The sequence below is a fragment of the Sander vitreus genome, chromosome 10 (assembly GCF_031162955.1).
Source record: "Sander vitreus isolate 19-12246 chromosome 10, sanVit1, whole genome shotgun sequence".
Lineage (NCBI taxonomy): Eukaryota > Metazoa > Chordata > Actinopteri > Perciformes > Percidae > Sander > Sander vitreus.
The window spans coordinates 10,060,559-10,082,410 of NC_135864.1; the positions used below are offsets into that span (position 1 = coordinate 10,060,559).

The following is a 21,852-nucleotide window of genomic DNA, read 5'->3' on the forward strand; positions in this document are numbered from 1 at the left end:
ATTCTTTTAACAGTGTTAAAGGTCCCATGGCATGGTGCTCTTTGGATGCTTTTATAGAGGCCTTAGTGGTCCCCTAATACTGTATCTGAAGTCTCTTTCCTGAAAGTCAGCCTTGGTGCAGAATTGCAGCCTCTAGAGCCAGTCCCACAATGAGCATTCCTTAGGATGTGCCATTTCTGTGTCTGTAGCTATTGAGGAGGAGAGAGGGGGGGGCAAGGTGGAGAGTGGGGGTCTGGCCTTGACCAACTGCCACTTTGCTCGTTTGAAAGCCATGATGTCTCTTTCTCATGGGTGGGCCAAATTCTCTGGGCGGGCAAAGCAGAGAAAGGGGAGGTAACCTTGCTCCTTATGACCTCATAAGGAGCAAGATTCCAGATCGGCCCATCTGAGCTTTCATTTTCTCAAAGGCAGAGCAGGATACCCAGGGCTCGGTTTACACCCATCGCCATTTCTAGCCACTGGGGGACCATAGACAGGCTGGGGGAACTCACATTAATGTTAAAAAAACCTCATAAAGTGAACTTTTCATGCCATGAGACCTTTAAAAGTATTTTAGTATGGACCTTTCCTTTCCATTGTTTACACTTGAACCTAATGCCTCAAGTCCACTGCATGGTACAGCTTGACTCTCGACTAGTAGTAGGTACCCCATCGAATAAAGCCAGAAACGCTGAAACTGCTGTGACATCTTTTGGATAATTGCTGGATCCTTTCATCGTCAACCAAACAGAACGACCTGCACCTCGTCAACTGACCACGGTGTGGTTTTGCGGGCTGACATTTGTAAAATTCGCGATCAGGTGAAAATAAAAATAAAAAAGGTTTGTGCAGAACACAGAAGACCATGCCGTACAAGTAGGGTTAGGGTACCTTTCGCATCTGAACCAATATCAGTACCAATACCGGTACCTGAAATTTGGTTCCCGGTACTCAACGGTACTTTTTTTGGTACTTTCCCTCTGTAATTACAAAAAAAATGATTTCAGTTGTAAAAATAATTGATAATATAATAATGATATACCAAAAAAAAGTACCAGGTACTGTCCAGAACTTTAGCCAATGGAAAACCAAAAAAGAACGTTCCAAGCTAGTGGCACCGTGTCGTACCATGTAGTGGAAATGCTGCATTACTCTGTCTAGAGCTGCATGTAGCCCAAAATGCATGGGCCTGGGACTGCTTGTCTTTGACCCCTGTATTCACGCCCATGTTGTTCAGCTAACAGGGGAGAATGATAATCTCTCAGCTGCTCAGTCTCATGCGCGCACACACACACACACACACACACACACACACACACACACACACACACACACACACACACACACACACACACACACACACACACAGGTTGTGTAAGCCTCTGGAGTGCAGTTTGTGCGACTCTACATCTGCTGTAAGAAGGGGCATAAATGTTGCATCTTTAAATCTTTCTGTCCCTCACTATCTCTAGGCTTATCTGTTTCTGTCTTTCTCTCTCGGTCTGTCTTCCGTTCTTTCTTTTGGCTACCCCTTTCCTTTCTTTTTCTCTCTCTTCACCCATATCTGTATCTCTTCCACTCTTTCTGTCCTGTTCCAGGCCTCCATCTCCTAATTATTCTCTTCCTCGCTGTGTGTCGCAGCAGTCCATCAAAGCTCTAGCTATTCCACTGTTCCTGCCTCAATTAGCCAATCGGCACCGACAGTGGAAAACAGCCTTCAGTGCCATCTGATGCTCAGCCCTCACCACCTCCAAAAACACCCCGAGAAAAGTAACTAACAGTAACAATCTTACAGATATTTGGCCTTTTTAGAATTTAGAATCATTTCATATCATTACAGGAATCATTTTGCGCTCTTTTTTTCAATACAGTCAACTATTTATTTAATGCAATAAGCCATAGTGTACTTTGCAGTCATTTTGGTGCTGTTATAAAGATAAATAACTTCCTGGATTTATACAATAGTGGCCTTGCATTTACTGTAACTGAACCTTGTGTGCAAAGGGGGCTGCCGAGACAGATGAGGCCACAAAAGAGTTAATGTTTTCAATTTCAAATCATGTCACAATCTGTCTTATGATATTTTGCTTTTTATTGTTCATTGTTTATACAGTTGATCTGAGTAACCCACCTCCGGTATGCATATTTCTCTGGGACATCTCAGCAGTCACCAAGACACTAATAAAAATGTTTCTCTACGTCATTTCTTAGAGTGCAGCAGAGAATGCAAAAAGGGCAGAATATGAGAGAAAGCTTTTCCACAGTCATTTCTATTACATTTGTCAACAAATTTACATATTACATAGAATTTGTTAATTGAAGACTAGAAATTTTAATTACGTGTATGATTTTCTTTTCATTACCCCATGCCTGGCTCAGTTTTGATTCATTTAGGTATCTTAAGTGTCTTGTGTGTCTTGCTGAGGGACTGGGACAGTTGTGTAGCTTGTTCAACTTCCCGAAGGCTGTCTTATATGTTTTTTTTGGTCATTCTGATATTTAGCTTGATTTTTTTCTGTTACTGCAGACTTGCTGTTAAAAGTTTTTGTTTTGTTCCTGAACACCTATTGTCCATGTGCTACTAGGCAAAGCTCCTACTGTAACTCCTATCTGCACAGTAACGCAGCGGCTAATAGTAGATTGCTGTGGCTGTACTTAATTACTCTCACTACAGCTAAAACTCAAACAGATTGATTAGGATCTCACACATCTTTTTGTAACTATTGCGGTCAAAACATAGTGTATCAAGCAGCCATTGTTTTGTGTGCAAATTCTCAAGAAACAGCTGCTACATTTAAAAAGTGCCAGGCCATTAGTAACTTGCAGTGGTTTGGCGAAAGCTGTGGTGGGCAATAAACAGCCTGGAGGTAAACTTGACCTAAGAAGACAATTTCAGGGGAAATCATGTTACATTGGAAATAACATACCTGCAAGCACGTTGGACTGTAAGTGATTGTGAAGTGACCTTGGCATTTAAAAATGTTCTAACTTGGATTGTTTTATCTTGGTGCAAAATAGTAAAAATAATCCAGGGATTATATAGGGCTGCGAGTAAATCTTGCAGAAATTCAGACCAAGGGGCCACCAAAACCCAGCATCCCTCTCATTACATTTTTTTAGTATTTCTACCACCTCATTTCACAGCAGCTTCAGTTAGATTTCTCCAGTGCTAATACTGTATTTTAACCAAGAGAAAAGATATATCAGTCAACTCAAGTGTAGCCTATCACAAGACAAGGGAGAACTTCAGGTTCTATAGGTTCAGAATGGCATTGTGTCCCCTCTGTCCTTCTCATGCTCTCCTGCCCTCTCTCTCACACCCCTTCCTATAATCTGTTTCCTTCCCTTGTCTATTTCTTTCCCTTCTCTTCCTCACTCTTCCCTCCCTAGTTTCTTTTCTCCTTTCCCTTCTTCCATTCTTTCTCTTTTATCAGCAATTACTACTCCAGTGTTCTTATGTCCTGACGCACCCCTTTTCTCTTCTTCACACTATTTCTTTCCACCCCTGTCCATTTTTCCCTCCCTTCCACCCTTACCCCCACCTTCTGTCTCCCTCTGCAGCCTGCCCTGGTTTCATTGACAAACTGCAGGCAATGAGGGGGAGGAAGTGCTGTAGCATTGCACAGCAAACATCCCTAATAGGCTAATCTAATCTCATCTCTTTGCGGTCTACGGGCCTGTGTTTACTTTCGGCCCCATGTCTGCACACTGGCTCGGCCTCGCCTCGCTGAATACAGCTTTGTTCCCGCTGAAAACTCATCATCGGTGTGATCTCGGGAACGGGCGCCAACTCCACGACCGTCTGCCCATAACGCCTGCAGGCTGCGGATTGTTCTCATCCATGAACGGCTTCTGCAGCTGTTATTGTTTGTTTTTTATTATGTTAAATTTCATTGAAAGAAACAAGGTAGCGTGCCAAGACTACTGACGGATGCTTCTCTGTATCTGACCCTGACCACCATCCTCCCTGTGGGGTTGTTCGATTTAGATTTTGAGTTAAAATACTAACTTTTACTGTAGCCAACAAGGTAGCATCTTTGCAAAATAAGCGGGAGCTAGAAAACCACACTACAAGTCTGAAACTCACAGGCAAGTACAAGAACACCTGACAGTAACTGAATAACCAGTCAAAGTCAAACGTTCACTGTCTATCTAAAGAGCAAAAGCCTTCATATGGTAAATCTCCCAATGTGTGCAGATATCCGAAAATCTGAGCAAATGTATCAGCAGCTGCTCCTGTCCTCCCAACATAGTTGTGTCTGAAATCACAGTCAATCGTACCACCATGTTTTAAACAAATCCTCCTGACCTGAGGTTGAAACAGCAGTTTGACAGCAAGAATGCAAAAATCTAACTTCACTACAGTATATTTACTCCATGCCAGGTGAACCTTTGCAAGACTTTTTATTTTACAAGTACCGCCACATAGTGATGTCAGTTGCAGTGAATTATCTTACTTCTGGCATTGATAACTGTAATGCTCCGAGTCTCTGTGGAAATCAGTGCTTCTGTTACTCACCCCTGGCAGCAGCAGACATCAGGACCACCTTCAGCAACAGTAAGACCCAGAGAAGCTCCATTTGGGTTTATTTTCAGAAAGAAGAATGCTCAGCCTCTTTGATGTAAAAGGAAATGAGAGAAAAACATTAAGTTGCTAATTGAAGGATAACAGGTGACATATTTATATTTGGGAGATACTAAGTCATTATTTCCCACCTTGAAAGGTACATGTAAGTCTTTTCGATGACATATAACATTGATTTATCAAAACTGCTGTATTGTCCACCATCAGAGTCTGATTTATACCCCAAATCCACAGTCTGTATTCATTATTTCACCATCTGAAGTTTTTTTTATTTTTTATTAATTGCTGCCAAAAGCTGCTAGCACGAAGGAATTACAAAATATTATTTACTACCAACTGGCTGACAGCTGGTGAGCATCTACAAGAAAACCTGCCTTGAATTTAAGAAGAGAGAAAAGTAGGAATAACTTGGTAGAAAATAATCAAGTTATTCCTTAATAGAGTAAAGAAATACAATACAAGTCTGTTATTTCTCTAAACAAAACTGAGAGACATGTATTTCTTGTAACACCTTTAATTCCAATACAGATGTTTTATAACCTACCAGGTTAAAGTTTCTAAAAGGTAGATGTAAGAAAGTGACAGAATAAACTCTGAACTCACTTCTAAAAGGTTTCTACTTCATTATTCTCTATTCGGTGTATTCTTCTGAACCTTATTTGGAACTACAAAAGTCAAAATAAAGTAAGGTGTTCATCACTGGCTGGACACCACTGCAAATTTGTCTTAAAGCAATATCACAGAAGCAGAGATATGCTGGAAGTCAAAGTATTTTCCTCAGAGATTTATTCTATCCACCTGTCCATATGTCTCTTCTTACAGTGGTTTTAATATTTCTGCCACATAAATTCTTCCCTGAACCTTATGAGGTCTTATTTCAATACTTGCACATTCTGTATCTTTGATCAGCATCTGTCAACCTCAGCGTCTCATTTCACCAGAAACATCTACACACTTAAAAGTGCAGGATAGTTGATTTGATTTGTGGCAATCAAGTATAGATTTCCAAAGTACCAAAGTCAGGTTTAGTCACATTTTTATTTGAATAAGTAGTGTACTTATCTTACTGGGAGAATAATATATATTCTCTAAAACTTCATAAAAAGCAGCTAAAAGTGGCTGTAAATTAAAGAGTACAAGTTTATTAAGGAGGAGAACAGCCTGTGATTGTTCGCATTATCATCATCCCAAACTGGAGGTCTAAAGAATTTATATTTATCATTTGTTTAAAATCAATAATTTACATTTTGTAACAGTTTATTTGCATTCAGTGGCAACACTTTACCTAAAGTAACAACTTCTGTAGATTAATAACGTTGAAGATTATATAGGAATATGAGATACATTTGACTCTTAATTCCTTAATTAACCTGAAAAGAAAGACAAATGAAAAGGTGATAATACAAGTTCACTTTAATACTCACTCTAAAGTGCGACAGACAAGCATTAAGACCTTGAGGATACATTATATAGCCTAAATATTACAATGTTACAGTTACTTTGGCTTATTAATAATGTCGGACTTACTGTAAAAAAGTGATGAGATCTCCACAGTCTGTTACCCTCTGATGAACTGCTCGTATACCATGCCTTTCTCCAGAAAAGAGTCCTTCACCTCCTCTCCAATGGTTTTATGATTGCGATAACTTAATCCGTGATTCAAGCCAACAATAATTTACATACGTCTGTCTGCCGAAACGCCAACTTGTAGTGAATTAAGTCGACTTTGTCAAAGTGTACAAAGTAGGCTACGACGCGAGCGAAAAATATGGGAGTAAACGTAGTAAAAAAAAATTCTAAAATAGATAGACTAAGGTCAAACACGTGAGGCTGTAGTATTTCTGAATGACAGTCCGCATGTAAAGCGCTCGAGGAACAGCACTCACAGAACCGGGAAAAGAAAGAAGAGAAAAAGACAAGCCTCTATCTATATTTCCGCCAGTTTACGTAAGTAGGCTATTGACGCACTTATTTATAAAATGAAAACCTGAATACTGTATCCACATTGCCTCCAGCAGCGGTTCACCGTCCAAATTTTAGCCGCAGGCGAGTCAAACAAACAGCGTCGACTGACTGTCCAAGTACGGAACTTTCAGCCAATCAGAGGGCTGGCCAATCAGAGAGCGGACCAATCAGCGAGCAGAAACGTGGTGGACAAATTTGGAGCGGTTAAGGGGGAGAAGAGGAGGGCATTACCTTATCATGTTATTAACAGAAATTGGGATTTCTTTATTTGTTACCTTCATTCATTTAATAATAATACTAGTAATAATAATAATAATAATAATAATAATAATAATAATTATAATTATTATTATTATTATTATAATTAACCTATTGTTATTAGCTAATTGTTAGTAGTACTAGAAGTAGTATTAGTAGTAGTTGGCGTAGTAGTGGAGATTTTTTTCTCACTATTCTATTACATTCATGACGCCTTATGCATGTACAGTACAGCACTGACTTTTTATACAGTCTATGATGTACAGTACTTTGCTCTGTGGTCCGTGATTAGCATCATTATGGACCAACACTGCCACCTCATGGCATTTAGACATTATTACAGCAGATTTTACTCACTCACAAACTGTGATAAAAAAATGTGATACAACAGCAAATGTGGTTTGTGTAGATGTCCTGCAGCATTGATGGCCTAGAAAAGCTAATCGATACATATAATAACAGATACAATCTGTCTTTCTCTCAACTAATTAATCACACATGCACAAAAAGCAGCCTGCTTTCAGATTACCAATGATTGACAGTGTGACAAGGTGATTTCTGATCTGCCCTGTTACAAACGGGCAATGAGTTATCACTGGTGGGAAGTAACTAAGTACATTTACTCAAGTACTGTACTTAACTACAATTTTGAGGTACTTGTACTTAACATGAGTATTTTTATGTTCTGATATTTTATACTTCTACTCCACTACAATTGAGAGGGAAATATGGTACTTTTACTCCACGACATGTATTTGATACCATTAGTTACTAGTTACTTTGTAGATTATGGTTATGCAATAATACAACATATAATTAACAAATACATTATGTATTTTTATAGATAGAGACTTTATTGATCCCTTGCTGTAATTCACAAGCTACCGGGCAGTAAGTAATACGCCTCACCTTTATCAGCTGCAACATTGAATTGATGCGTATACATATTAATGAAATATTATTAAATAATATAATAAAATGAAATGCGCCATTTTGCATAATGAGTACTTTTACTTTTTTTTCTTCTTTTTGAGTGTATTTTGATGCTAATGTGATTGTACTGTTAAGTAAAATGTGGAATGCAGGAGCTTAACTTGTAACAGAGTTTTGGTTATGATATTGCTACTTTTGCATGCAATATTTGGGTACTTTTTCCACCACTGTGAATTGTCATGCAGACTTCATTTTCAACCGTCTTTGAGCTTCTGTCTCCTTCTCATTGGTGTCTTTTCCCGTCTAAAAAGTACTTTCCGGATGTCAGCTCATACTCTGAAATCTTTGTTTTGGACTTATATGTATCGCAGTATACTTAGATAGCTTGAAATACACAAACATGAATACATGATCATACATTCTTGCAGTAATCATTCAGTAATAACTTGCCCAATAAAATGATCTTCTAAAACTAAAAGAATATCCTTATTAAAAACTCATGTAATATCATAAAACTTTTGTTTTAATATGGAAACTAATAGAACATCCTTATTAAAAATTCATGTAATATCATAAAACTTTAGTTTTAATATGGAAATAATGTTAACCTTGATTATTCCAATTATAAACTGTAAAGCAGTAGGGCCATCTCCTGGTGATAAAAGGAATAACACACCAGCATTGCCATCCTGTGGAGGTCTGATCAAGCACAGGGCTAATTATTTAACATCCTGTAATAAGTCCAAAGTTATTTAAAAGTGGAGCTATTTTTCCTCTTAAACCTAAAGCATAGTTCCTACAGGACTGCCTTAAATCCCCACTAATATGACTGTGTTTAATGTAAAACAGATGAAACCACGGGTCTTTACTTTGCTTACTAACTGCAGATATACTGTAAGGAAGTCTTTATTGTAGATCATTTAGTGTTTGTCAAACTCTTCTACACAATGCACCTTTTTGCTGGCTTGTTATGTTAACTTGGTTTAACAGAAATCAGTTAAAATCGAGGTGAACGTTTGATAGTGTAGAAGAAAATGAATTGCCTAAGAGTTTTAGTTTAATCCTATCCTAATATTCTCTTTACTGTTCACTGATTAAACTCCTACTGTTCTGTATGATATTTTATTGATAGCCAGTGGAGATACAGTAAGCCTACTTGCATGTATGATACAATCTAAACATTTTAACATTGACCTTTCAGTTATCAAATCCATTGGACACACAGAAGAACTTTCTTAAAATGGAAAATTAAAAGGCAAGCCAAACTGTTTCTACTTTAAAAACACATGTCCAAACAAGCTGTTTGGAAGATGGCCAAGGTTTAAACATGAAAAAAACAAAGATAAGAAGAAGTCCAAGTACAGAAGTTCAGTTCAGCTGTGTTTGGGCTCAAAACAACCTCAGGTTTGTGTGAAATGGGCTGATGATATTTTGGGTCATTTAAAATGGCTGTCTTTACAGCAATGATTTGGTTAAACTGTGAAACACAGCAGAGTATTGTCTATGGCTGTGCTCCAGTTCTGTGGCTTGAACCACTGTGTTTTATTTTACCGTCCAGAAGACAGCAGACCAAACTCCTTGGAGTCTCAGAGAGTCTCTGAGCAGCTGGGAAAAGGGCTATCTGAAAGAACTTTTAATGCTACCTGGAAATAAATGTGAGACCAATTCAAAAAACAGAGGAAAGAAACAAAGTCAAACCATCACATCCCAGTTCAATACATTGAAAGTTCTAAAACTTAAAACTATGGATAAAAAGAACAGCTTTATTGTTGGGAGTCAACAGGTGCATTCATGTCATATACAACTTAACAAACAGTTAAACAGTCAAAATGAAGGTCATAAAGTGAAACTATGACAGTTTATCGGTGGCTAGTAGAGAAAGACGTGTGCATTATGTGCTTTGTGTTAAATGTTAATGACGCCATTCTGTAAAAACTTGATATTTAAAACATGTTCTCCTTCTTTCTACATCTTTAATCTTGCAATAGTTGGTTGATATCATAGACTGTTAATATTAATTTACAGCCAATGGTTGATATATACAGTAAAGTTATGAAGAAATCTTGGGGAGCAATTCAGATAAGCAAACACCAAGTTATATATATAGAGCTTTGTTTCTACTTTTGTACAAAAGAAAGTTGTATTTCAGAAAATGTACTGATACTCTAAGGTCTTATGTCGAGGGCTTTGTTGAAGTTTAATTCTATGTTTTTACCCAGTAGATGGTAGCAGAGGACTATATTACAGGTAAGGGAACACAAATGCATACATGTACATGCGTGCATTCACATGGGCAATATTTTATGTTTTTACAGCTATAGTCATTATGACAGGTAGAGGGAATATGGTTGAGTATGCTCAATTGAAATCCATGCACTGTGTCTCTATTTCTGGTAAAGACTATTGCAGACAGCAGTTCTATTGTGAGAGGTGTGGCGTTAAGAAAGCTGATCTCTGGGAATATAAGGATCATATCAGACGAGAGATGTTCATCTCACCACAGAACAGGGTCTTGGCGTGGATGTTTACAAGTGGGACAGAGGGGAGAAAGTCTTTGTTGACTGTGTATTGTGTATGTACCTCTTGCAACTGTTGCCAGACAGATATCATTGTCAGATGAATACTATATTACTATTATACTTTCCTAAAGAAGCTGTTCACCAAAAGCCAGAAGTCCATTTGTTTACTATAAGCAGAAAGACTAAGTGAGAGAAGTGGTTGGCCAGCGGTGATGGTCGCTGCCAGTTAGTTTAAGAGGAGAACATTATCTTAATTCAGCTTATGCAGAACATCTCCTGTCGAGATGCAAGTTACTAACTATCCTACATGTCCTGACTATCACTGCAACTTTTGCTGCTGGGAATCCTCAGCTAAACGATGACACAAATGGCTATAACATATGTTTTTTTCTGATTGGGTGATGGCTTTATATTGGAACTTTAAAGTAAATTTTCCACACCATCATACTTTGTGTATAGTGTTCATAATATGGGTAGGCGTCACATAGGAAAGGTCAAGCAAAAAGGCATTTGATGTTGCATAACCCCAAGATGTATTATTGTAAATTTGTAATTATGGATGTTGTATTCTAACAAGCTAGACTCTGTGTTACCTGTGGCAGGGTTGGAAAAACAATTAGTGTGCACTTCCAGTGTCAAGATGAGACAGTTTGATGTATATAGTAAATACTTTGTTATATGTACTATATAAAAACAAAATTTTGACTTAAAGAGCCCGTATTATGCTTTTTTGGATTTCTATCCCGTCATTAAGTGTGTTATATAGTTTTTTTTGTGTATGTAATAGATGTATGAAGTACAAAAAAACACATTTCACTCCAAATGGAGCTTACTCTCCCATAGGCCGCGCTTTTTCTCAACTGCCTGAAAACAACTCGCCCACATTCCTGTTTGAAATTCCTCAATTAATGATGTCATTGATTGAGAAAGCCAGCCCACTTTTTCAAATGTGCTGCCCATTGGTGCTGCCTGAGCAAGCACAGCCTGCCCAGTGACAGCTGGGCCAGCTGACCAATCAGACTGGACTTTTCAGGAAGTCAGGCCAAGAGCTCAGACATTTGAGTTTCAGGTGGAGGCACTGCAGCAATAGGCAGTATGAGAAACATAATATGTTTTTTGAACATCAAAGCATGTAAATATATTCTGGGAGACCCCAAGAGTAAAAATATGATGCTGAAAATTAGCATAATAGGGGTTCTTTAAGGTCCACTTACTTGCTTGTTAAAGGTGCCTGTAAGTAGGATTGTGAAGATCCGGGATTTAGCCAAAGAATTTGAACATCGACAACTTCTCAGTCCCTCCCCCCCTTTCTCCTGAAGCCCAAACGGTCTCCTAAGCCCCTCCCCCCACAAGGGAGAATTAATGCGTGTGCCCGAGCAGTGATTGACACGCAGTTAGACACCCCCCCTGGCCCTGATTGGTAAATCTGAACAGGGAGCGGTGGATTTTTGCAAATCGCACTACAAGCTGTAGGTGGTGCCAGAAGATGAAATGACTTGCTTAATGTAGTTCTACTGGAACATAGGGTCAGTTTCAGCAAATATGACAGAAAGTTAGTTTTATAAGTCTTACCTACTGCACCTTTAAGCTTTCGATTTTATGGTCTTCATCAGAGCCCTTATGTCAAAGTGGACTTTATGACACATTGTATATGCTTTACTACATGAGACTGTTGATCAATATGTACCTCTGCTGATCATTACAATGTGTTTTTGGTTGTAGCAGAATAGCTTTTGCATCCAAAGCATGGAGGATGGCTGTCTGCTGACTATGATGTGGTTTGTCTTATAATCACTTCACCATGGTGGCACAATGATAACATCATATACAATCCTAAATAAAAGTGCAGCTGACAGCCTAACTGTACCAAAGTGTAAGTAGTATTTTGTCCTGGGGGTCAGTGGGCAGAAACCTCTGAATGCAGCCTTTCTAGTTCATTTAATGCCCTAGTTAGATCACGGTTGTTTTCATTATTAGGTTTTACTGGGCTTCAGCCAGTGCAAGAGGGCGTTCATATTCTGCAGGCGCAGCAAAATGTCACATCCAATCTGTACACTTTGTTTTCAAAAGGTCATAATTAGCTAGCAGTTTTGAAACAATTATGGCCAAAGTGCACCAATTTCCCTTAAAGCAAAACATAGAATTACTCATGGAGAGCGAAACTGGATGGTGTGTATGTGTGAAACACTTGTGACTTGGTGTTATTCCATTCTTACTCCTTAGTTCAGCATCAAATGTGTTGTTTCTGTATCAGCTGCACAAGTCAAATGTTACATGGAAAGACTGGCTGTCCATTTCCACATTTTTATTTGTAGCTACAGAGCATGAATGCTGTTGGATTTAAGCAATTTAACACCTTTACATGTAGAGCAGCTGAGAATGATTAAAATGTATTAGCCAGGTTGGAGAGGGTTTGGTGATAGGAGGGCACGCACACACATACACGAGGGAAATTAGACAGCAGATGCAGAGAAGTGTAATTTATTCAGCATCACCATACCTGCCCCAATTTACTTGCCAGTTCAAAGATTTGGAAAAGCAATCTACCAAGCAGCCAGGTGTCCTGCTGGCAAAAACACTTTTAAGTCTGATAAAAAATTTAAAGCTGTTTATTGTTACTCTTGAACATACCATTTAAAGCAGTATTACAGGTAATATTTTCAATGTAAAGAAACAACAGAACATAACACGGGAACAAGGTTGCAGAGCAAATAGTTAAGAAAGTTTTAATCTCTCAAAGTAAACCCTACATGTGTAAAAAGTTTCATTATTACTTTGCTGTCATGAATAGGTCAAATGAGTGATAATGTTGTTGCTAGGGCGATCTGACCAGTTGCTATGCGGCAGCCTCAGCTGTTGCAGGCAAGTTGCAAAGTTTGAAAGGAGGGAAGGAAAGAGGGTGATGCCACAAGGCTGTTACTGTGCGTGTGTGTGTGTGTGTGTGTGTGTGTGTGTGTGTGTGTATGTGTGCGTGTGTGCTCGCACGTGCGTAAGCATTATACAATGTCTTTTCTTTTCTTTCTTAGTGCAAATGTGTGCATGTACTTAAAATGTGTGTAGATTCACGTACATATACTGTGCAGCATTTTGTTGTGTGCTTATAAATGTAGCTGTTTCTGCATATATACATATATATATATATATATATATATATATATATATATATATATATGTGTGTGTGTGTGTGTATGTGTGTATGTATGTTGTAGTTTGGCGGTCTCACCTCAAGCCTGAACCCTGCGTAGCCGTGGGGAGGGCTGGGCATTTATGAAGGAATTCTGTAATTTTCAAAACTGTGGTTTGAGTTTCACTGTTTTTAACAAGCTGGTTTGGGCACTGATAATGGAAAACGGCTGCAGAGAGAGAGAGAGCAAGAAGGAGAGTGCAGGAGAGAGAGAGAGAGAGAGAGAGAGATATTTGGCAGCTTTTGAATTCACTTCCCATTTCTCAAAATATGTTTTTGGCATTTAGGGACTTTTTGCATTATTATTTCCATGCTAGTTAGATAGCACACTCTGGGCAGCAACAGCAAAAAAAAAAAAAAAAAATAAAAAATGTTGTAAAGAGGGCATGAGATACATTCAAGTTCATAAGTGGAACCCAGCAACCCCACTGAGTCTTGCCCCCAAACAGAATAAGGAATGACTCAGAGTACAATTTGAAAACTTGTCTGCTGTATTATTATTATCATCGTAGTTACACTGGGATCTAGATCGGAAAACAAGATTCAAGTGGGAATTTCTTTTAACCTTGTTAGCTCCATAATGTTCACCTTCCTGTTGTAGTTCCATCAAAATTAACCAATTTTCAAACTTTATCAAATGTGTTTTATTCTATCTGCTTGCCATTAGGTTTTTATGACATCCTTCACACTAAATATACAAAAAAACTAAACTGAAACTCTACTACTTGGCTGGTACTTGCGTTTGAAAGACCCAACTTTTATATGATTAATTGATATTTAATAAATGTATATGAATTGTGCTGAAAGTTTCATCTAACTGTGTTAGAAATGTTGGAAATCAAAGTTCTTTTAAAGTTCTTGTATTTCAACGTACACTTTTCTAACATGCAACTACTTGTGCTAAGATGCATTATTTTGAACACGGGGAAAGCTGTCATTTCCCCACCTACACTATTGTTACTTCATCTAGATTACCTGTGGTGAAAAAAAAAACTCAAACTAAATTACAAAGCAGTTGAAGTAGTTTATTTTGAATAATAATAAAATACAAGAAAAAAAAACTCAAACTCATGAACTACACAATTATGGTTACAAATAGACATGTAATTTGTTGAATTTTTAATTGATTTTGCCGAAACTTGAAATGTGAAATCTGGTCTTTTAGTGCTCAATATACAGTATACATTGCTTTTTACTACCTCTACAGTACTACTACCATTACTCTTGTTACTGCTGTAGTACTATACTGATAAAACTACTACTGTTACTAATACCCCTGCTACCTGTGGCATCCTGGAAGTGGCACTGCTGCTACTGCTACCATTATCACCTGTCTTCTACTACATTACAATAATACCAGATCTACTACAGCGGTCACAGAATCTGTACAGTTTGTAGGAAACAATAGCTTTGTTTCAAGCTGAACTTCTTGTTCCACATCTGGATGCCAGGTAGTCTGACCCCCCGCCGCACCTAAATACACACACATTACCACACGGACACACATATACAACACATTGGTCCAAGCGACCATGGGGGCCTGTTAAGCTAAAGGGAGATATTTAGCCCTCAGACTCGGAAAATAAAAAGTGTAATGTAATGGAGCCAGCTGTAAAAACACAGAATGGTATAGGACAGAATACAACAGGACATTGCTTAACCTAGTGTGACATAGTGTAACCAAACCTGAGACTGGACTGATTCAGGGTCAGCACCGGCCTCACTTTGCCCAGTGATGATATCAGATGTGGGATGAATGCAGGTTGTGATAGGGGTGTGAGACTCCCTAATGACAATGACACAATGCGATGTTTCAGTTGTAGGGTATTCTGGTGGCAAAATGAAAGTGTTGTTATTTTATGCTATTTTATGTATTTTAAGTATAACTTCTTTATTTATTTCTCATATGATAGACTTACTAATAGTACCGGTTTATAATTCTGTAATACTCAAAGAGATAACCCAACATGTACCTTTTAATGTCTGCATTGTACATAAAATGGAAATTAGTAATGTGGAATTTCTTTGACCTTTTGAGACAAATTTTTAAATACAATTTTGAAGGTTTGGACAATGCCTGCCCACACAACATGAGTTTGTAAACATAGTGATGTACCCACATTATAACATTATTTTATTGAAATTAGTGCTTCTTTTGAAGCTAAATATGTTGATATTTCTGTAACCAGTCCTATGCTTATCTTTGGGGTAAGGGACGGAGCCTATCCCAGCACACACTGGACAGGGACATTCAGACAATTTAACCTAACCTGCATGGACTGTGGGAGGACACATGCAGTCATACGGAGAACATACGAACTCGACACAGAAAGGTCTCTAGCTGGCCGGCTCATGGCTTGAACACACGGGAGAAGTGGCCATTGGCCGTTTACAATACTTGGATGCCAGTGCAACAAGTTGAAATTATTTGTAATTCTTGGTCTCGGCACTGTTGGGAACAAACATCAGCAAATCCTGTTCATCATAAGTGATGAGGAAAAGAAACCAGCCCTGTGAGTAAAGCTTCCTGGTGAGCATTTAGCATTAACATTCTCTTAAACTAACTCACAGCAGTGATTTTGTCATATTTATTCGGGGACAAAACACAATATGTAGAGAGGAAGGAGACGCTCTGACTGCATGTACGTACAGTTAAGTATTTCCATGCCAGTTGTGCCTGTGTGGGCCACTGGCACTGCATCATATAGTATTCAGTATCTTTAGTGCTGCTGTAAATAGTCTGCATGTCCGTATATATGAGTGTGTGCGGGAGCTGGTGGCAGAGGTGTTGTTTCATACATTTCCCTCCACTCTGTTCTGAGATGTTTCATTAAAAACATCAAAAATGAAAGTTTTTATAATAGCGATATTATTAACTCTATTTCTCGCACCCCCACACTCTGAGGTAATGCAGAGCAAAGAAGGATTTTACGAGCACTTAACACTAATGTTACATTAATGCTGCAGTCATGAGCTCATGTTCTGAGCTCCCCCACCTTTCACACTCAGTCCATATATATCTCACTTTCTCTCACTCCCTCTGCACTCTTAAAGGTGTTGAACTTTGTTACAACCTTGAGTTTCCTGGCTATGATATACTGTAAGTCCAAATATCACTGATCATTTTATTGTTTTATGAAATGGCAGAAAAAATATTTCCTCTAGCTGAGGATTTAACCTGAGTTGTGTCAAACGTAAAAGTTTAATTTGCAATGATTTTTTTGGCTAAAACTTTGATTTAATATGCTTCAGATGTTTCAATTTCTATCATTTTACATCTGTCTTTCTTGCCATCTGCTTTCTAGTCCATTTGTCTGTTTATTAGTCAAGTCATGTCAATTTATTTATAGAGCACATTTAAAACCAACCTAGGCTGAACAAAGTGCTGTATAAAGTTATATTATGTTATAAAAACAAAATTTAGACACAATGAACATCATACAAACAACAGACTTCTATACAAATGTCCCTGAACCAAATCATATGCCAAAGAATAAAAATGTGTTTTAAGATGAGACTTAAAGATCTCGGCAGTAGAGGAGGACCTAATATGAATGGGAAGTTTGTTCCAGAGTCTCAGGGCCACAACGGATTCATGATAGATTCATCATCTAGATTTCTGGCAAAAGGGTGCACACTTGAGGCTAAAGTCCTAAAATGTTTCGAAAGTTCGTCAACTGAATTTGAGGGGCCAAACAACATAAAGAGCAGGAGAAAGTTGTTAGCCATCCGGCACTTAATGTCTTTCAGGCAGTGAAAAGGGACTTTAAAGAGTTGGTATAACCTGTTTGTAGAGGCAGGTACAGCTGTGTGTCATCAGCATAACAGTGATAAAATACAGTATGTTATGTTTGTGAAGAATGGAGCCCAATGGGAGTATGTACAAAGAGAATACATTTATTTTTCTTGCTCTCATCTCTCCATCTGTCCTGTTCTCTCTTTTTCCATCCCTCTCTTTGCCTCTGTCTTCTTGGACATCTGCAGTGCAAATTGTGTCCCAAAAATTCCAGACACTCCCCTTTGTCCCCCTCAATGGATTTTATTACCCAAAATGACCAGCTCCCTTCCTTTTCTTACTTAATTAAAAGCATGTTTAATGTGGATGGAGTATGGCATTGGTTGTTACTGATTCCATGGGCACATGGGTGCAAAAAGCACCAAAAGCACCTTGTCATTATTTTATGTTTGGTGCTTGTCGTCATTTTCACCAACCCAAACCTGCGCCCAGAGCCTTCTACCTGATGAACTTTTGGAAAGCTAAAAAATTTAGAAAAGAACATAAATATAAACAAACAAAAACAATACATTGTTTAGATTTTGATAGATTTGACTTTTCTTAACTGTGTTATCATACCTCAATCAATTTAACTACCACCAGATATGATGTAATTGTCCCATCAAAAGTATAAAAAATTGGCATTGAACTCTTCTTCAGATTCTTAGCCGTGTTACTTATTCTTTGACATTCATATTTCCAGATCTGAATTCTAACCCAGCTAAGTAATTTAGCAAATATCTTGCTCATCATAACATTAACATTGGCATATTTTGTTGAATTAAAAAAGGTTCTGTAGAAAATATTCCGCAAACTTTGGTATTGAATATACTGTAGTGTTGTTTCGGTATTGACACTGAAACTAAGGCATGATAACTGCTTTCAGAACTTTCAAATGAGACCCAGCAATGGTGAAACTATGAGTACCAAATGTATAAACACTTTATTTAAAAAAAATACTTATACTTAATACTTATTTAAGTCATCATAATATATGACGCCGTAGCCTTGAGAGTGTTAAGAATCATATAGGTTGTAACCAGATATTCATCCTTGTACACTACTGTTGATGACAAGCTGAACATTCATAGTGTCCTTTTGTATTTAAAATAAACTAAACAAAGACACATTTTTCAGATTTCTTCAGGTACTTAAGTACTGTCAGGACTGCATGACTGTAATTACCTCATCCGCCTCCTTCCTCTGACAAACCTGTAAGTAACAGACTGTTTGTTAAGCAGTAAATTTGTCTTTATCTCGTCTTTTTTTCCACGCTAACACAAAAGTCACATACCCACACCGAGAGCCAGAGTCACCTTGTGTTTGTCCACCTGTAAATCAGAGTCCTGGGCCGAAGTTATCAGCCCGGCTTAACAGGCTGTATTTACTGCTGCTACAGGTCCGCAGGAATTCCACAGAATTACTACAAGTATGACTTACTGCCGATTACGCTCCGCACACAGACACTACCAAGTTCACACATGGAAGTATATGAATGTAGGTGAAGTCACACACACGAGCCCATGCAGAGAGCCATTAATTTTTATACTGTTTACCATTCCTGCAAAGGCCTAATCAGTTGATTTACAGGGTCCTTCAGCCTGTATGTATTTCAGCATTCTCCTTTTATATTAGATTCAGGTTTCTGTTACATTTTACTTTGTTTTTATAGACCAATTTAGAACCATTGAGCTGCCCCCCCCCCCCCCCATTAATGGCTCAACATGCGTACCTCTGGTCCATAAAGCTTGTTTTAATAAAACCTTTTCTTTCCATTCTGATGACAGAACCACTTGACTTTCTGTATTCAGAGGAACTGCTATTGCTGTTTGAGTCACTGTCTTACTTTAACACATGAATGATACAACAAATGTATGAATGTATATATAAATGGACTGATAACTCAATTAAGAAATCAATACAATCTGAATCAAATTTGAACCAGGTAAATCAAATGAACTCATTCTGCTTGAGTAACGGTAGTTTCTTTTATATGTTCACAATATCAGAAATTGGGTTGAGGCATTTATTGATTGGTCAACAAAATTACTTACTAGTGTGCAATGTTTTTTTCTCTCTAAATTTTGCATGAATAAGCTGATTTGATGTCAGCACAGGACTGTTTGGACCTGTTTAGGTGTGCTCAATTATAACTCATCCACCTTCAACCTGGGTCCTGTTCTGTATATGTGTCAATTTGACATGAGTCTGGATTTTCTGGTTCTTTGAAGCTGGATCTGGAACTGTCTAAGTAAAACTGCAGGTGTATTGACAGTTACCTGGATCATGACCAAGAAACATAACCTTATTGCTTTTCATTGCTTTATTACATTTTAGAGGTGCAACCCCTTCAGCTTGATGTGTTGGCCGCATCCTAACTTTCTCACCCTCATGAAAGCTTTTTATCAGGCTCAACAACTTACTTCATTTTATTAAGACCTTCTTTCATAATCAGCTGTGCGTTTTGTAGGAACTCACACCCCAAAAAGATGAAATGTCTGTGATATAGTAAAATGTGAAAATTGTGGCAACAGTTTGAGAAGGCCCTTTCCTTGTTTCAATATGTCCCCATGCACACAGTGAAGTCTATTAAAATCCAACATCAGTGTCTGACCTAGTGTTCTTGTGGCTGAATTGGAGCAAATCCCTGCAGCCAGGTTCCAACATCTTGTGAAAAGCCTGAAACAAGAAAAGTGGAAGCTGTTATAGCAGTATATAAATACATATTAATACAGCAGCATATGGTTTTGGAATGAGATGTTCAACATTCACATGTGGGTGTAATTCAGTGTGTGGTTAGTTACTGGCAGTTCGTACTGATATCAGCATCATGGAGGGAAGTGTAGTTTCTGTGTGTTTGTTTGTTTACTTCTTATCTGAAAGCCTTTGTACTGGTGACTCAGAGAACAACAGGAAACCCATGAACGTTATGACGCTGCATGGCTCTGATCTCTTTTTCTCCCTCTTCTCCTCATCTTTGCACACAATCACACAAACAAACAAACACACACACACACACACACACACACAATACACAGTCAACAAAGACTTTCTCACTTTCTCCCCTCTGTATGACTTGTAAACATCCACGCAAAGACCCTGTTCTGTGGTGAGATGAACATCTCTCGTCTGATATGATCCTTATATTCCCAGAGATCAGCTTCCTTAACGCCACACCGCTCACAATAGAACTGCTATCTGTGCCCGCAACAGGCCGTCTCTACGGTGATAGTTGCCATGCAACAGCAGGGAAAACATCCTTTCCCTGATGCCAAAGTGCAGTGACCCTGAGATACAGTAGCATGCATGTGCACAAACACAGGAAAGGTTAGACTTACACCAACGGCTGTTTGTAGTGAACTTTTTTAAATACATTAAAAAGGACAGACTTTGGATGTCAGTTTAAGTATGTATGTTGTGAAAAAGATATTCATAGAATATTTAGAAGAGCAAGATCGAAATACAGCTGAACAACAGTGCTATTCAATAGAGCTGCAAAGTGAAAAGAGTCATTTTAGGCATCCAGGGCTTCAAAAGTAAAAGGCCTCTTCTTTTTCTGGATAGACAATGTTCATCAGTGGAAAAGATGAGCGACAACAGTGTCTACATGCATACCTAAGTACAGGAATCAACTATGACTCCCATTCAGATTTTGGTTAGAAACAATCACTGAGCTTAAAATGATGTTGCTGTTAAAGCTAAAGATTGCTCTCAGAAATCTAAGAAAACATTCAGCAATTTAATTGTTTTTATTCTTGTTCAATTTTGGATAAATTAGGCCACTATGGCACAGTGTTTTGCTCCCCGTTGCAACAACAAACCATTTAGAATTTGTTACAGTTCTCATTCAGGCCTCCACAGCAATGACTGCTTTGGCTCATTAAAACCGTAATATTTACAGCAATTTACTGTTTCAAACTGATGTAAAAACATGATTTCTCGGAAACAAAATTGAAATAATTAAAACTGATAGCCATAACATACATGTAAACCTATACTTCTGGAGGCAGGCCTCCTCCCAATTTGCAGCACTATTACATCACTCCTCAAGGAAAACAAACCAAAACACCAACAAGTTTGCACTCATTCTTGTGAAAATGGCCATTTCGGAAAGAATAACTGATCAGGTAAGTTCAACACAGCACAACTGTGTCTCATGATATGTCCTTAGATCCACAGAGCATTCGTGGAAGTAGCACTCCTCAGCTGGCATTTGCTCTCTTTAAAAATGTGTAAATGTTGGAACATAGCACACTGTTGAACAGCTGGATAAAGGGAAACACGCACACAAAACACTCTTTCACACTCATCAACTCAACAAAATACACTGATAACCCAGACAGATGTATGCGACAGAAAGACCAACGGAGACAAAGAAACCTGCACAGGTACTGATAACTAACGCAGGAAAGCTTGAAACACCCACACGCACACCTTGGTGTTTTTGTTGCCATTTCCCTGGCAACTGCTCTTTGATCCTGAATGCAGCATCTTTGTTTACACCTGCGAATGAAGAGGATTAGATCAGAGTTACAGAGACACTGTTGCATTTTTCTCACCATCTTGTTCAGTGTGACTGAGCATTATGGTCAGTTTGTCTGTTTGGGTATTTTACCATGTGCTGCTGTTTATATTTATGAGAACTAAATCAGGT

At 38.3% G+C, this 21,852-nt stretch overlaps 1 protein-coding gene across 1 annotated transcript in view; it reads right to left on the reverse strand.

The window, feature by feature from the left end:
- fgfrl1a (fibroblast growth factor receptor like 1a) overlaps window positions 1-6,640 on the reverse strand; it is a 73,365-nt gene extending 66,725 nt beyond the window's left edge. The window contains exons 1-2 of the mRNA XM_078260174.1: window positions 6,092-6,640; window positions 4,499-4,594 (exon numbers count right to left, since the gene is read on the reverse strand). Of these exons, the coding sequence (XP_078116300.1) occupies window positions 4,499-4,559 (61 nt within the window). The 5' untranslated portion in view covers window positions 4,560-4,594; window positions 6,092-6,640. The remainder of the gene's footprint in view (window positions 1-4,498; window positions 4,595-6,091) is intronic.
- Between the last annotated feature and the right edge of the window lie 15,212 nt (window positions 6,641-21,852).